The sequence below is a fragment of the Oryctolagus cuniculus genome, chromosome 3 (genome assembly GCF_964237555.1).
Source record: "Oryctolagus cuniculus chromosome 3, mOryCun1.1, whole genome shotgun sequence".
Lineage (NCBI taxonomy): Eukaryota > Metazoa > Chordata > Mammalia > Lagomorpha > Leporidae > Oryctolagus > Oryctolagus cuniculus.
This window is the reverse complement of record NC_091434.1, coordinates 37,729,086-37,744,285: the sequence shown is the minus strand read 5'-3', so window position 1 is coordinate 37,744,285 and position 15,200 is coordinate 37,729,086. Positions and strand designations below refer to the sequence as shown.

Here is a 15,200-nt window from a genome sequence, read left to right as displayed (position 1 = left end):
TCCTAGACAGGGCAGCCACAGCGGCTACAGAGAACAATTCTTCCCTCTCCCCAGTCCATCACCCACAGCATTTCAGAACTCGCCTTCTGAGAACGCTTCTCTGATCAAAAGCAGAAACGGCTTCCACGACTTTAAGGCCTCCACAGCACATTCAGTTCTCTCATCATCAACCTCAGTTCTGTCTCCTCTCACGGTTCCCTTTATAAACCCAGGGATTCTGGTAAATCAGACAATCTGCCGTTCCCCAAATATGTCCACTAGCATTCTTCCATCTTGGGCCCTTTCGCACCTCAGTTTCCTTTACTGGGACTGTAATATCCTCTCCCAGCCTCTCCTGAAATCCCCTCTACAATACCCATCCCACACACCAACAGAATCCAGTATTTTCAAAAACTCTTCCAGAACTATAGCACTCCCCAACCTCCCAAAAGAAATGAGTTATCTTCCTTCAGTGTTCCTACTGCAATGTATTCCTCTTGTATGGCATTTACTCTCAACTTCAAAATGGTCCCTTCAACTTCTTACAGCTTGCTTATTCAGCATTTAATATGCTCTCTTTCACACTCAACTCACTGTAACCTGGTCTATGTCCCATTTCACTTGACACTGCCCTCACCAAGGGTTACCAGTTGGACTCCTTACTGCTAAACCCAATGGATACTTTCTTTCTTTAAAAAAAAAAAAAAATTTATTGATTTATTTATTTGAAAGGCAGAGTTACACAGAGGGAGAAGGAGAGGCAGAGAAAGAGAGGACTTCCATCCACTGGCTGACTCCCCAGATAGCCACAACGGCTGGAGCTACGTCGATGCAAAGCCAGGAGACAGGAAATTTTTCTGGGTCTCCCACAAGGGTGCAGGGGCCCAAGAACTTGGGCCATCTTGTACTGCTTTTCCAGACCATAGCAGAGAGCTGGATTGGAAGTGGAGCAGCCGGGACTGAACCGGTGCCCATATGGGATGCCGGCACTGCAAGCAGCGGCCTCACTCGCTACACCATATCGCAGCCGTCCCCCCCAATGGATACTTCCAACTCTCATCTTTGACTCTCTAAAACAATAGATACTGATGACTTCTTTCTGGAAAATTCTCTACCTCTAGCTTCCAAGTTCCAATCTCTCCTCATCTTGACCACTTCTTTAAATGCTGGTCTTCCTCTAAGTTCCATGTCTCAGTCTTCTGCTCGGCAGTTTGCCTCTCCAGGTGGGTGACCTACGAGTTCAACTCCTTCCCATACACTAGTGACTCACAACCACCCCTCCAACCTGACAGCCTCACTGAGCTTCTTACTCATTTACCCAAGCACCTGCAGATCTACACGTGTCCAAAACAAGATGCATTATCTTTCAACAATGGCCCTGTCATTGCAGCCACTGGGGGAGTAAACCAGCAGATGGAAGATAACTCTATCCCCTCTCTCTTCTGTGACAAGTTTATATGTTTAATCTTCCCTACAATCTTACAAGGGTCAAGTCCAAATTTTTTCAACTTTATTATGTTTGTAATGCCAAGCACATACTAGGCAGTTAATAAGTTTGTGGAATTAATAAGCTGACAGCACTATTTTCCTTATCATACCACAAAATCTGACTTATGGTTCATACTTCTGTACACAATGTAAGTTTAAACAAAGACTTTCCAGTTTTTTATATTCATGGTTGAGAATTGGACATAATTCACTTCAATTTTGTAAGAACAAATGAACACTTGAGTTTGCATTTTCCAAACGTCCAACCCTGCCACTCTCCCTGAACACTCCATTCTGGGGCTCTCATCTCCACTCTGAACTACCTCAGTAATAATCACCTGCAGTGCCTGTTTAATAGCCTCATGCTTGCTTAACGCTCTTCGAGCTTTTGGTTTGCTCTTTTTTTTTTTTTTTTTTTTAAACAAACTAGCCTGGAAAATAAGAAGATCCTAGACAAAAAAAAAAAAAAAAAGGTCAAAGTTTGTCTCTAGTGATCTCAGTGTTCTTTGTGTGTGCCTCTTTCCTTCTCTCCCGTCTGAAAAAGAAGCCGATGCAAAGTGGTATGGCACACCAGTCACAAAACAGTGAAAGCATTCAGCTCTGGGCCTGGGACACCAGGTCATCAAAGAAAAAAATCCCAGGGAGGACTAGTTGAATTGGCTGAAAAGGGTACACAGTCACACAGCAGAAGAAACTGCTGATGGAAAGAAACCTTAAGTGTATATACGAGATCAATACAAAAACTGAAAATCTCTGAATTTCAGGTCTAGATCATCCAGAGATCAAAATCTGATAACTGGTGTGGTAAAGGAATATACCAGGCACCACGCACTATCAACTCCATTATCCAAGATACAGATCAACAACTCGAAAAGAGATGGCTAGATCTGGAAAGGGAGCTAGATTGGAAAAGATATGGAAAACAAAATTTTTCCTTTTGTTAAAAGAAATTATCTTTCTCTTAGAGACACACTGAAATATTTACAGATGAAATGACAGGGGACTAGCTTCAAAATAACATGGGGTGCTGCAGGTGAAATATGGGCCCAGACATGGTTACATGGGATTCATTATATATACATTAATTTTCCATAATAAAAAATTTCATTAAAAATGCATTCACCCAAAGGCAGGTGTTTGGCCTAGCAGTTACGGTGCCAGCTGGGACAGCCATGTCCATTTTCAGAGTACCTGGGTTCAATGCCTGGTTCTGATTCCTGACTCCAGCTTCCTGCTAATGCAGAACCTGCGATGCAGTGGTGACAGATCAAGTAATTGGGTCCCCACCACTCAAGAGGGAGACCTGAATCAAACTCCTGGTTCTGACCCAGACCCAACCAATGCAGGCATTTGAGGAGTGAACTACAGGATGAAAGCTTACTGTCTAAAATAAATAGATTTTTTAAGGCAAAGTTTGAAAAATATTGTATATACCAATTTATTTCATCTCTTAATGAAGAAACCTCAGACTAAACTGGAGGGGCCAGCACAGTGGCATAGCGGGTAAAGTTGCCGCCTGCAGTGCTGGCATCCCATGTGGGCACCAGTTAGAGTCCCAGCTGCTCTACTTCTGATCCAGCCCTCTGTTATAGCTTAGGAAAGCAGAAGAAGATGGTCCAAGTCTTTGGGCCCCTGCACTCGCATGGGAGACACGGAAGAAGCTCCTGGCTTCAAATCAGCCCAGCTCCAGCCATTGCAGCCATCTGGGGAGTGAGTCAGTGGATGGAAGACCTCTCTCTCTTTCTCTTTCTTTCTTTCTCTCTCTCTCTCTCTCTCTCTCTCTCTGCCCCTCTGTAATTCTGCCTTTCAAGTAAATAAATAAGTCTTTAAAAAAAAAAAAAGGATTAAACTGGATACTTCTAGTACTTAGATCCATTACTGAAAGGTAAAAACCTAGAATTACAATAGTCACTTCCCTCTTACTTAAATGGATTTACCAAAATACTAAAAACATAGAAGTACAAATACATTTTCAAACTTCATGAGACAATACTAGAAATTTGGAATAGAACTGACCAGATTTAATGCCATAACTTTGGGGCTGGCGCTGTGGCATAGTGGGTAAAGCTGCCGCCTACAGTGCCACCATCCCATATGGGCGCCGGTTCGAGTCCCGGCTGCTCCACTTCCAATCCAGCTTTCTGCTATGGCCTGGGAAAGCAGTAGAAGATGGTCCAAGCCCTTGGGCCCCGGCACCCACATGGGAGACCCAGAAGAAACTCCTGGCTCCGGATTGGTTCAGTTCTGGCCGTTGTGGCCATTAGGGGAGTGACCAGCAGATGGAAGAGCTCTCTCTCTCATTGTCTCTCTCGCTTTGTAACTCTGCTTTTTAAAGTAATAATATTAAAAAAAAAAAAAGGCACCATAAATTCAAGGCTTAAGTGAAAGCTGGCAAGACATTGGGCCTTCTGTTTATTAACATTCAACCCTCAACTGTGGTTAAACACTAGATATGCAGTTTCTCAGGAACTAAAAATTATAATTGAAAATGTTATTGGTTGTGTAAACCCCTTGAACATGCCCTTATATAAAGCCTGGAACAAACTGGCTTATTTGTATCTGAAAGTATTAGCAAAACCGATTTGGAGGTTTGGCAGGCACCTATTTTTCCCCTTCTTCCTTACAAAGCAAAGCCTTAACTTGCCCAGCTGAAAAAACAGATCTCCAGGCTCTAGCAGTGTGTTGCAGCGTGCTATGCCACTGCCTCCAGCATGAGCATCCCACACAGACACTGGTCCAAGTCCCAGCTGCTCCACTTCCGATCCAGCTCCCTAGTAATGTGCCCGGGAAAGCAGCAGCAGATGGCCCAAATTACTTGGGCTCCTCTACCCACATGGGAGACCTGGAAGAAGCTCCTGGCTTCAAGCTTGGTCCAGTCCTGGCTGTTGTAGCCATTTAGGGAGTGAACCAGTAATGGATGATATCAATAACTCTCTCTCTCTCTCTCTCTCTCCCCTATCTCTCTAACTCTGCTTTTCAAATAAATAAAATCTTTTAAAAAAAGAAATAACCGGGTAAATAAAATATAACGTGCCTTTTCCTTTTGCCCCTCCCCCTTTTTTCCTGCTAAGAACACAAAGTAGCCTTTTTTTGTGCCCCAAGAGACAAGCATTAGGGCGAAAGGTAAAACCTGTTAAGGGTTGTGGCTACTTACTTCCAGACTTCTTGTTTCATGAGAAAAATTAACAACATACTTGTTTAACTTATAATATATCAGATTTTCTATTATTCAGTCTAAAAGTAATCCTGTCACAGAAGGTGCTATAAATGCTATCTTTTGATGCATGTTAAATATAGCTCCGGGAGTGTGTGTTTAGTGGTTAAGACGCCCACATCACTTTATCAAGAGTATCTGGGTTCAATTCCTAGCTTTAGCTGCTGACTCCAGCTTCCTCTCCGCAGTCGGTGAGAAGCAGCTATGACGACTCTATGACTGGGCTCCTGCCACCCACAGGGCAGACCTGCAATGAGCTCCTGGCACTGGCTTTCAACTACAGCCCAGCCTTCGAGGTTGCAGCCATCTGCAGAGCAAACCAGTGGACAGAGCTCTGTCTCTGTGCTTCTCAAATAAATAGAAGTTTAAATAAATTAATTAAATTAAAAGTCCTAGAAAACTGCCCCAACACTTCAAAAGCAGAATAAGTAAACTATGGTACAGTCACACAATGGAATGCAACACTCCGATGAGACTTCATAACACACAACTACATAAGACAATGGCCAACTCTCGAAATGACTCTAAGAAGCCGGACACAGAAGTACGCATTACGTGATTCTATTCACAAAATGCTGTTATGTGTAAAAACAGACAGAACTGATTTATGTGTTAAAAACCAGGACACTGGCTCTTCATATGGGTGTTGACTGCATAGATGTGTTCAGTATGTGAAAATTCAGCAAGTTTTAGGGCCCAGTTCTGTGGCGCAGCAGGTTAAGCTATCATCTGTGATCCCACAGAAGCTCCAGCACTTCTGACCCAGCTCCCTGCTAATGCACCTGGGAAAGCAGCAGCAGATGGCCCAAGTGCCTGGGCCCCTGCCACCCGCATCGGAGACCCTGCAGAAGTTTCTGGCTCCTGGCTTCAGCCTGGTCCAGTCCTGGCGGTTGTGGCCATTTGAGAAGTGAACTCACTCTCTGTCACCCTCTCTGTAATTCTGCCTTTCAAATAAATAAATAAATCTTTAAAAACAAAATTAAGTATCCAGTGTGCTGAACACTTTAAAAATAAAGAAAATCTGATTCCTAGCTCTCAAAAAACTAACAATCTAATGGAGACACTTACATATCACTGCAACAAAAGATATTTATATAATAATATATCAAAATTACAATAGAATGGCAAGTATTTGGCACAGCAGTTAAGACACCCACATCCCTATCAGAGTCCCAGCTCCACTCCCAATCCAGCTCCCTGCTAATGCCCAACCAGGGAGGAAGGGGTAATGGCTCAAATATTTGGGTGCCTGCCCACCCACGTGGGAGACCGAGTCACAGTTCCAGGCCCCTGGCTTCAGTATGTCCTAGTCCTGACTGTTGTAGACATGGGGAGTGAACAAGTGGACGGAAGCTCTGTCTCTGCCTTCCAAATAAAAAATTTTAAAATAAAAATTACAATAGAGCTGTCTTAACAGCAACAGGGGCATACGTGACAACTGCTTTATAGTTTTTTGCTTTTTTTTTTTAAGATTCATTTGAGCCGGCACCGCGGCTCACTAGGCTAATCCTCCGCCTTGCGGCGCTGGCACACCGGGTTCTAGTCCCAGTCGGGGCGCCGGATTCTGTCCCGGTTACCCCTCTTCCAGGACAGCTCTCTGCTGTGGCCCGGGAAGACAGTGGAGGATGGCCCAAGTACTTGGGCCCTGCACCCCATGGGAGACCAGGATAAGTACCTGGCTCCTGCCATTGGATCAGCGCGGTGCGCTGGCCGCAGCGCACCGGCCGCGGTGGCCATTGGAGGGTGAACCAATGGCAAAAGGAAGACCTTTCTCTCTCTCTCTCTCACTGTCCACTCTGTCTGTCAAAAATTTAAAAAAAAAAAAAAAAGATTCATTTAGATTCATTTGAAAAGCAGTGAGTGAAAGATAAAGATCTTCCACCTACTGGCTTACTCCCAAAATGTCAAGCCAAAGCCAGGAGCCCAGAATTCCACCTGGGTCTCTCATGTGAGTGGCAGGGACCCAAGTCCTTGGGCCATCATCTGCTACCTTCCCAGGTGCCTCGGCAGGAAGCTGAATCAAAAGCAGAATAGCTGGGACTAAACCAGCACCCCAATATGGATGCAGGTGTCCCAAGTGGCAGCTTTTATTTTTTAAAGATTTGTTTAGGGGTCAGCACTGTGGCACAGCGGGTTAATGCCCTGCCCTGAAGCGTCGGCATCCTATATGGGCACCGGTTCGAGACACAGCTGCTCCACTTCCAATCCAGCTCTCTGCTGTGGCCTGGGAAAGCAGTGGAAGATGGCTTGGGTCCTTGGGCCCCTGCACCTGTGTGGGAGACCTGGAAGAAGCTCCTGGCTCCTGGCTTTGGATCCGTGCAGCTCTGGCCATTGCAGCCGAGTGAGCCATCAGATGGAAGACCTCTCTCTTTCTCTCTGCCTCTCCTCTCTCTGTGTAACTCTTTCAAATAAATGAATAAATCTTAAAAAAAGATTTGTTTAGGCCGGCGCCGTGGCTCACTAGGCTAATCCTCCGCCTTGCGGCGCTGGCACACCAGGTTCTAGTCCCGGTCGGGGCATCGGATTCTGTCCCGGTTGCCCCTCTTCCAGGCCAGCTCTCTGCTGTGGCCCGGGAGTGCAGTGGAGGATGGCCCGAGTACTTGGGCCCTGCACCCCATGGGAGACCAGGATAAGTACCTGGCTCCTGCCATCGGATCAGCGCGGTGCGCTGGCAGCAGCGCACTGGCCGCGGCGGCCATTGGAGGGTGAACCAACGGCAAAGGAAGACCTTTCTCTCTCTCTCTCTCTCTCTCTGTCCACTCTGCCTGTCAAAAAAAAATTTTTAAAAAAAGATTTGTTTAATCTATTTATTTATTTTGAAAGGAAGAGTGACAGGGCTGGAGGGGGAGAGAAGCAAATGTCAGAAAGAGGGAGAGATAGATATCCATCTTCCATCCACTGGTTCTTTCTTCAAATGCCTGCAAAAGCCAGAGCTGGGCTAGGCTGATGTCAGGAACACAGAACTCCATCTGAACCTCCCACATGGATAGCAGGGACCCAAATACTTTGGCAAACCTGCTGCCTTCCGAGGGGCAATAGCAAGGAGTTGGGTTGGAAGTGGCACAGCCGGGCCTCAAACCAGTATGCCAACATGGGATGTGGGGGTCCCAAAAACTGGATTAACCCACTGAAGCACCACACCCACCCTGCTTTATAGTTTTGAAACTGGAACTACTCAACTAACCTTAATGAGTACTCTAACCATAACAATCACATTCGGTTTTCACAAAACAATTGTTTAGGTGGCTTAGGTTTTAGCCTGCAGATAAGACACCAGTTAAAATGCCTGTATCCCACATCACAATTCAATTCCCAGCAGTGGCTCCTGGCTGTGGCCTCCTGCCGATGCAGGCCCTGGGAGGCAGTAGGGATGGTTCAAGTAACTGGGCTTTGGCCACTCATGTGGGAATCCAGGAACGCCTATCTGACTCCCAGCTTCAGCCCCACTCCCAACTGGGAAGTAAACCAGCAGCCTGACTTTCTTTGAAGTATTTTATCACGATCTATAGATGCGTTGCTTCCACTAGCAGCATCTCACGTCTGTCAGAGGAGACAGAGTATGTATCACCCCTCTGCTAGGGTAGGAAATGCCTAAAACATTGCCAACCACAGTGTAGGTAACAGCCACAATTTAACATACCTATTCTATGATATAAATAGCATATATCTTAAGAATTTCAAAATGCCACTTCCTAGTATTCTGTTACTTCAAGCTAAATTACCAAAATCAGTAAACATCAACAGGGAACCATAAGAAAAGTATCATGACAAAAAAATATAATAAATATGGCAGATTAAAGATAACTGCAATTTTGCTACTCTTCCCAATCTAAATGTTTTTCCCTGGGCTGGCTACACAGATTTGACTGACCAAAAGAATACAAAAGTGACTTCCAGGGCTAGATCCTAGGTGTCTCGCTATTTCCAACTGCGGTCTCTTAAAATATTCTGTGATCCTCGAACAGCCTTAAGTCTGAAAAATCCACCCTGGAGTCTCCATGCTGAGAACACAGGATGTGACCACTGCAAGAGCTGCTGGGACTACATGAAAAGCTAGTCAGTTCCTCCCCACCCCACCTCCAACCATCCCATCCCCCAGCCATGAGTCATCCCACACACCAAGGAGCGGAGATGAATCTAACTCAGAGCCCTATCAAAATTGAAGAGAATAAGCAAAATAAAACACTGTGCTTTTGAGATACTAAATTTTGAGGTACTTCGTTAAGCAGCAAAATGCTTCCAAATCCTTCACTAAAGATAAAAGGAAATCATTCAACCTGGCTATTACAAGATTCAGTTAGAACTGATGCAAACCAGTCATCCAACTGTTAGAATTAACAAATCTGAATTGAAGAACTAAACTCCAAGCCAAATTTGATGATTGGGTATGATCAAACTTATAGCTGTACAAACTATCCTTATCCCTTTGATATTATTAAACCTACAGTTCTACGTGTCTTGCTGCAAGATGAAAGTGGGCTAACACTTCCTGTTACTTGGTTAAAGGGTGGTCCTTCCTGCAACAATCTCCCGGCTTCCGTCTGGCCTAACTCTGGCAGTTGTGGCCATTTAGGGAGTGAACCAGTGGATGGAAGATTCTGTCTCTACCTCTCTCTGTAATTTTGATTATAATAAATAAAATCTTAAAAAAAAAAAAAAAAAAGTGGTCCTTAACCTTTTGAAGGGATCATGTACCCCTTAGGATTTGATGAGAGCTAAAAGCCCTTTCTGCTCCCCACCATCACCAAAACAAAGAAACAAACAAAAACTGACATGCACAAATACAAAACATTTTGAACAATTTCCTTGGATTCTCAGCCTTTAGAGTCTAGGGGCCTCACACTCAGAAACAGTGTAGACCATTTGATGATAGTCCCAAAATTCACTGGGTAACACTGAATTGTTAAAATGTGTTTCCCTCAAATTCCAAAAATAATAATTTTTCATTAATCAACAGACAAATTAGCAATTTAAGTCGTGTAAATTTAATGTCCACCTATTTGAACCTGAAACTATTAATCAATTTCAAGTATCTTAGCACCTTTTGAGAGCAGCCCTAAAGAACTGTTCTAAATTAACATTATCTTCTAGAGACAGTGGTTCAGTTTGCTGCTGACATTACACAGCAGTAATTTGGGATTCCTGTCTTCATTTATAAGCCTCTTAAAGGCAGCAGCTCAGCTTCATAGGTCTTTAAATCTTTAGCACCCAACACTGAATTAATACTGGGTCCTATTATCAACAATAATACTGGTCAGCAAACCCAAAGCAACAGTTCTCAAACTGTTTATCTCAGGACTTTCATATGCTTAAAAATTATTTAGAACATCATAACCCTTCTATTAGAATGGTTCTATGTATTGATATTTACAATATTAAACACTGAAGCTGAGAAATGTTTTAAATATTTATTCACTTCCAAATAACAATAAACCCGTTAACAAATAACATGTTGTTATTAAACAGATTTTTCCAAAACAAAATTAGTGCAAAGAGCGGCACTGTTTCACAGTTTTTCAAAGCTGTTTAATGTCTGGCTTAATAGAAGGCAGCTGGATTTTCATATCGGCTTCCACATTTCAATCTGTTGTGATAGCACAAATCGGGTTAGTTTCTAGAAAACTCCAATTAACACTAATGAAAGAATGAGAGTGCAAAAAACAAACAGCATCTACTTTTAACGCAGAAATAGTTCTGCCCTCGGACACCCTGAAAAGAATCTATCGGTATCCTATGTCCTTTATGTCTCCCATCATGTCTTTCTCAAATGACCCGACTTCAAACTGCATCAAACAATTCTACAGTTCCGAGCTCTTTTTGACTATTGCTTTCATCAGCCTACCGTAAATTTCAACATGCTTTCTAGCCACTTCTGAGCATCAAAATAAAAGGCTGATGAAACCAAGCATTTACACCTGTTCTTTCCTCCCTGGTAACCAAGTAAACAACTATCTAGGGAGATATTTATCATGCCATTCCCACACCAACTTGGGAATTAATCTAATTATTAATAAGCAGATCCATCAAAAAGTAATCTAGACTACAGTTAGGCTTAAAAAATATACGGGTACATTTTGTACAACAGTAAAAAACTGCAAAAACCTCACTTGCTCTCACCAAGCGGTACAAAACTGGGTTAAGAGCCAAGGGAATAAGCGTGTTAAATTTAAAAGTTCAAGTACTTTGTGGAGTGGCATGAAAACCGTTTTCCCAGTAACTATCACTCAAAACACTTTTAAAAGTGCAAGCTGCCTGAGCAAAGACCAAACAAGAACCTTAAGAACTAAAACTCAGCCATAAACGCAGTTAACGAGGATGGTGGAAAAAAAAAAAAAAAAAAACTTATCAGGGAAAAACCTATCAGTACTGAGTGCAAACCTCAATTAAATTTTTGATATTAACACTGCAACGGAGCACACTGCCAGAATGGGCAGCTTTTCTACAAACGTTCTCCAGCAGCTCTACATACTCCAGGTTTTCCCATCCTTCTCCTCAAAAAGTCATTTTCAGGTAAACGCTCAGCTGTATTGCCTTGGTTTGTTGTTTGTTTGTTTGTTTATTGCTCTAGCAGCTTTGTTCCACTTTGCTTCTGGGTTATTCTGAGTGCTCTCTTGCAACTGGAGGGTTGAAGAGCCAATCCCGAGTAAGAAATGGGAAAGTACAGACAAGAGGGACAGCTCTGCACCCCCACACCGGAAAACCGGCTCAGAGGAGAGCTGGGGCTGCCCGGCCCCGGCTGCAACCCGGACGGAAAGCTGTGCTTTCTAGATTCCCGACAACATCAAACAATGTCTCCCTCGTCTCCCGCCGCCCCCCGCCCCGAGAACCAAAAAGTGGAGTCCAGCCGCTTTGCAAGGCCAGGAGGCTCCCAGTCAGGGATTCTCTCCCGTTACATAACTGGGGCCTAGGGCCTTGCTTCAGCAATCAGTCCTCTGGAGGGAGACGGACGGGCTCCCCGGGGATCCTTGGGGGGGTGGAAGCGGGGCTCTGCACCTGGTCGACCCGGGAGAAAGAAGGGGAACGACGTGAGGGAGGCCGCGACCAGCGGCGCTGGGGCACAGGGGGTGATGAGCGAGGCCAGGGAGGAGCAGGGCGGCTCCCGGAGCCCCGCGGCAGGCCCCGGCGTCTCCGGCACTAGCTCGCTCCCCTCCCTCGGCGGCCCAGTCCCCACCGGCCGCCCCCTCCCCCATTGCGCGCTCCCCTCCCCCGCGCCTCCATCCCCGGCCCCCAGGCGAGCAGCAGGCGGACCTGCGGGCTAAGCCCCGGCCACCTCCGGCGAAGGGCTTCCAGCCCGGTACCTGGTCAGACATGGTGATGGTGGCTTTCCCCGGGGCTCTCCGCACAGCAGCGGCCTCGGGTAGGCAGAACCTCGCTCCGGGGTTTACAAATCCTTTTCCCTTGCCCACAGCACAACACCGCGGCTGCAGGGACTTCCGCTACGCCTCGCGTCACTTCCGCTCGGCTCAGGGAGGAGGGCCGGGGAAGAGAGGAAGGGGCTGGCGGGAAAGTGGGTAGGGGAGCGGCCGGCGGCGGGAGGGTCCTGCAGCCGCTGCTTTGCCGGCCGTCTGGAGCCTGAAGAGCAGCTCTTCCGAGGACCGGGCGCCACGCCTGCGGCCCGAAGCCGTCCCCCCGCGGGAAAGGGTCCGGCCGGCCCCCTGTCTCCGCGTTCTAGCCAGGCTCCTCCCTCTCCGACACCTTGTGCGTTTCTGAAGACTGAGCCAAGACGGCTCTTTTGTCTCCTTCCTGCCTTGCTAGCCAACGTTCCCTAAATAAGTGGCTTGGATGCCAGCCCTGCTTACCCTACAGCAAACGTGTTTGGTTAACCAGCCCTCCTCTCCCCGCCAAACACACGACCTGGATTCACAACAGTAAAATAACTACCACCCGGCTGGATACGATCTAGGTGGCTACTGACGAAAAACACGGCTGAAAGTTCTGAACGGGCGGAGAAGAGCAACTAATTCCAGCCCTGGAACTGGTTTTGGAGTTAAAGGATGATCCTTCTTTCTCCTTTAAAATACAATGACTCTGATGGCGTAAACGCCGAGGATAAAGATAAAAGCAGATGGTAGAGAGTCTACTGGACGTCCACATGTGAAAGAACGGATTTGTGAATCTCCACCTCACAACATATGTGAAACTAAAATAGACTCGAGCTCCATATGTGAGAACTAAACTATAGAACGCTTACATGAAAGCATAGCGTGAATCTTAGTGACTTGGATTAGATGACTTGTGAGCACAAACAACCAAGGAAAAATGATGTTATCAAAATTTAAAGTTAAGTCTTTCGTGTTGAGATAAACAACCTGAGGAAGGGAGAAAATATTTGCAATATATCTGATAAAGATTTAATATTCAGAATATATGAAGAATGATAACATCAAGAAAAAGATGATATTTTAAAATGGGCCAAGGATTGAATAGACATTTGTCCAAAGAAAACGTATAAATGGACATGAAAAAATGCTCAGCTTGATTAGCCATTAAGGAAATGCAAATTAAAACTACAGGAGATACCACTTCACACCCCCTGTGATGGCTATTCTCAAAAAGATAATAACAATTGCTGACAAGGATAGGAAGAAACTGGAATCTTCTCCTCTTGTTAGTGGGAATATAAAATGTTTTGGAAAATAGGCTTTCAGTTTCTCAAACTTGGCATATGACCCAGCAAGTCCTCTCATAGGTAAAAATTCAAGAAAACTGAAAATGTGGGTCCATTCAAAAACGTGTTTATAAATGGTCACGGCAGCATTATTCAAATAGCTAAAGGGGGCTTTAAGTATCTACCCTCCCCATCTCTGCACCTACCCCTTCTCTCCTTGCTCTCCCCTTTTCTGAGGCTTTCTTCCTGCCTTTCCCCACTCGGCATCTTCAGGGTCACTCTGTCTCTCTCCCCTCTGATTTCATGGTCACATTATTTTCCTCTCTGTATTTGACCCTTGTATCTTCCTCTTGTGATTCCATTAAACACACCCAGAAAATCCAGGATAACCTCCCCATAGCAAGATCTTTGATCACCTCTGCCAAGTTCCTTTTTACCATGTAAAGTAAAAAATTCACAGGTTACTCTAGGCATTAGAAAGTAGATATCTTTGGGAAGCAATTATTTAGCTCACATAATTTTTACCTCACTTCAAGGTCATTCTGTGCTGAGATTACCTATTTTTGAAATTTCAGATGCATCACGGTGAAGAATAAAAGGAATAGCAGTACTGTGTCATTGTATGATCCATGCTAGCAGTTTTATAAACCATTACTTTTACACTATCAGTGTTACTGTCCACACAATGAAAAAAAGCAAGTGGGGCCAGCACTGTGGGGCAGCGGGTAAAGCCACAGGCCTGCAGCGCTGGCATCCCATGTGGGCACCGGTTTGAGTCCCAGCTGCTCCACTCCGATCCAGCTCTCTGCTTCAGCCTGGGAAAGCAGTGGAAGATGGCCCAAGTCCTTGGACCCCTACACCCATGTGGGAGACCCAGAAAAAGCTCCTGGCTCCTGGCTTTGGATCAGCTCAGCTCTGGCCATTGCAATCATTTGGGGAGTGAACCAGCAGATGGAAGACCTCTCCCTCCTTCTCTCTCTCTCTCTCTCTCTTTCTGCTCTACCTCCCTCCATAACTCTTTCAAATAAATAAAATAAATCTTTTAAAAAAAGCAAGTAACATCTTGGTTATATGAAAATTGCTTTGACTTTGCATAACTCCTGAAAACGTCAGAAGTCCTCCAGACCATATTTTGAAAACTACTGAGCTAGAAGAAGGAAGATAAGAATTTTTCCTACCCTAAACGTGTTGCAAGAGAGGAAAGGGACAATAATGAAAGTTCTATATGGTAGTGAATGGTTTAGCATATAGGAGCTAGAGAGGAAAGTAATAGCCCATTTATAGAAACTCTACTAAAGTATATTAAGAAATTTGGACTTCGGGACCGGTGTTGTGGCTTGAAGGGTAAAAGCTGCCGCCTGCAGTGCCAGCATCCCATATAGGCAACTGTTCAAGTCCCGGCTGCTCCACTTCCGATTCAGCTCTCTGCTCTGGCCTGGCAAAGCAGTGGAGGGTGGCCCAGGTCCTTGGGCCCCTGCGCCCTTGTTGGAGACCCGGAAGAATTGCTCCTGGCTTCTGGCTTCAGATCAGCACAGTTCCGGCCGTTGCAGCCAACTGGGGAGTGAACCAGCGGATGGAAGACTCTCTCTCTCTCTCTCTCTCTCTCTCTCTCTCTGCTTCTCCTTCTTTCTCTGTGTAACCCTGCCTTTCAAATAAATAAATAAATCTTTTTTTAAAATTTAAAAAATAAAAAAAAAAAGAAATTTGGACTTTGTCGTAAAAGGAGGGGCCGACCATGTGGCATAGTAGGCTAAGCTTCCACCTGCAACATTGGCATCCCATATGGGTGCCAGCTGCTCCACTTCTGATCCAGCTCTCTGCTATGGCCTGGGAAAGCAGTGGAAGATGACCCAAGTCCTTGGGCCCCTGCACCCATGTGGGAGACCCAGAAAAAGCTCCTGGCTCCAGGCT

At 45.3% G+C, this 15,200-nt stretch overlaps 1 protein-coding gene and 1 long non-coding RNA gene across 2 annotated transcripts in view; one reads left to right on the top strand and one right to left on the bottom strand.

Moving 5' to 3' along the window:
• SUMO1 (small ubiquitin like modifier 1) overlaps positions 1-12,413 on the bottom strand; it is a 31,814-nt gene extending 19,401 nt beyond the window's left edge. The window contains exon 1 of the mRNA XM_002712536.5: positions 11,980-12,413. Coding sequence (XP_002712582.1) covers positions 11,980-11,991 — 12 coding nt within the window. The 5' untranslated portion in view covers positions 11,992-12,413. The remainder of the gene's footprint in view (positions 1-11,979) is intronic.
• A 119-nt stretch (positions 12,414-12,532) lies between these two features.
• LOC138848947 (uncharacterized) lies at positions 12,533-14,992 on the top strand. The gene is made up of 2 exons (XR_011387159.1): positions 12,533-13,370; positions 13,865-14,992. It is a non-coding gene; the product is annotated as an uncharacterized lncRNA (long non-coding RNA).
• The last annotated feature ends 208 nt before the right edge of the window (positions 14,993-15,200 follow it).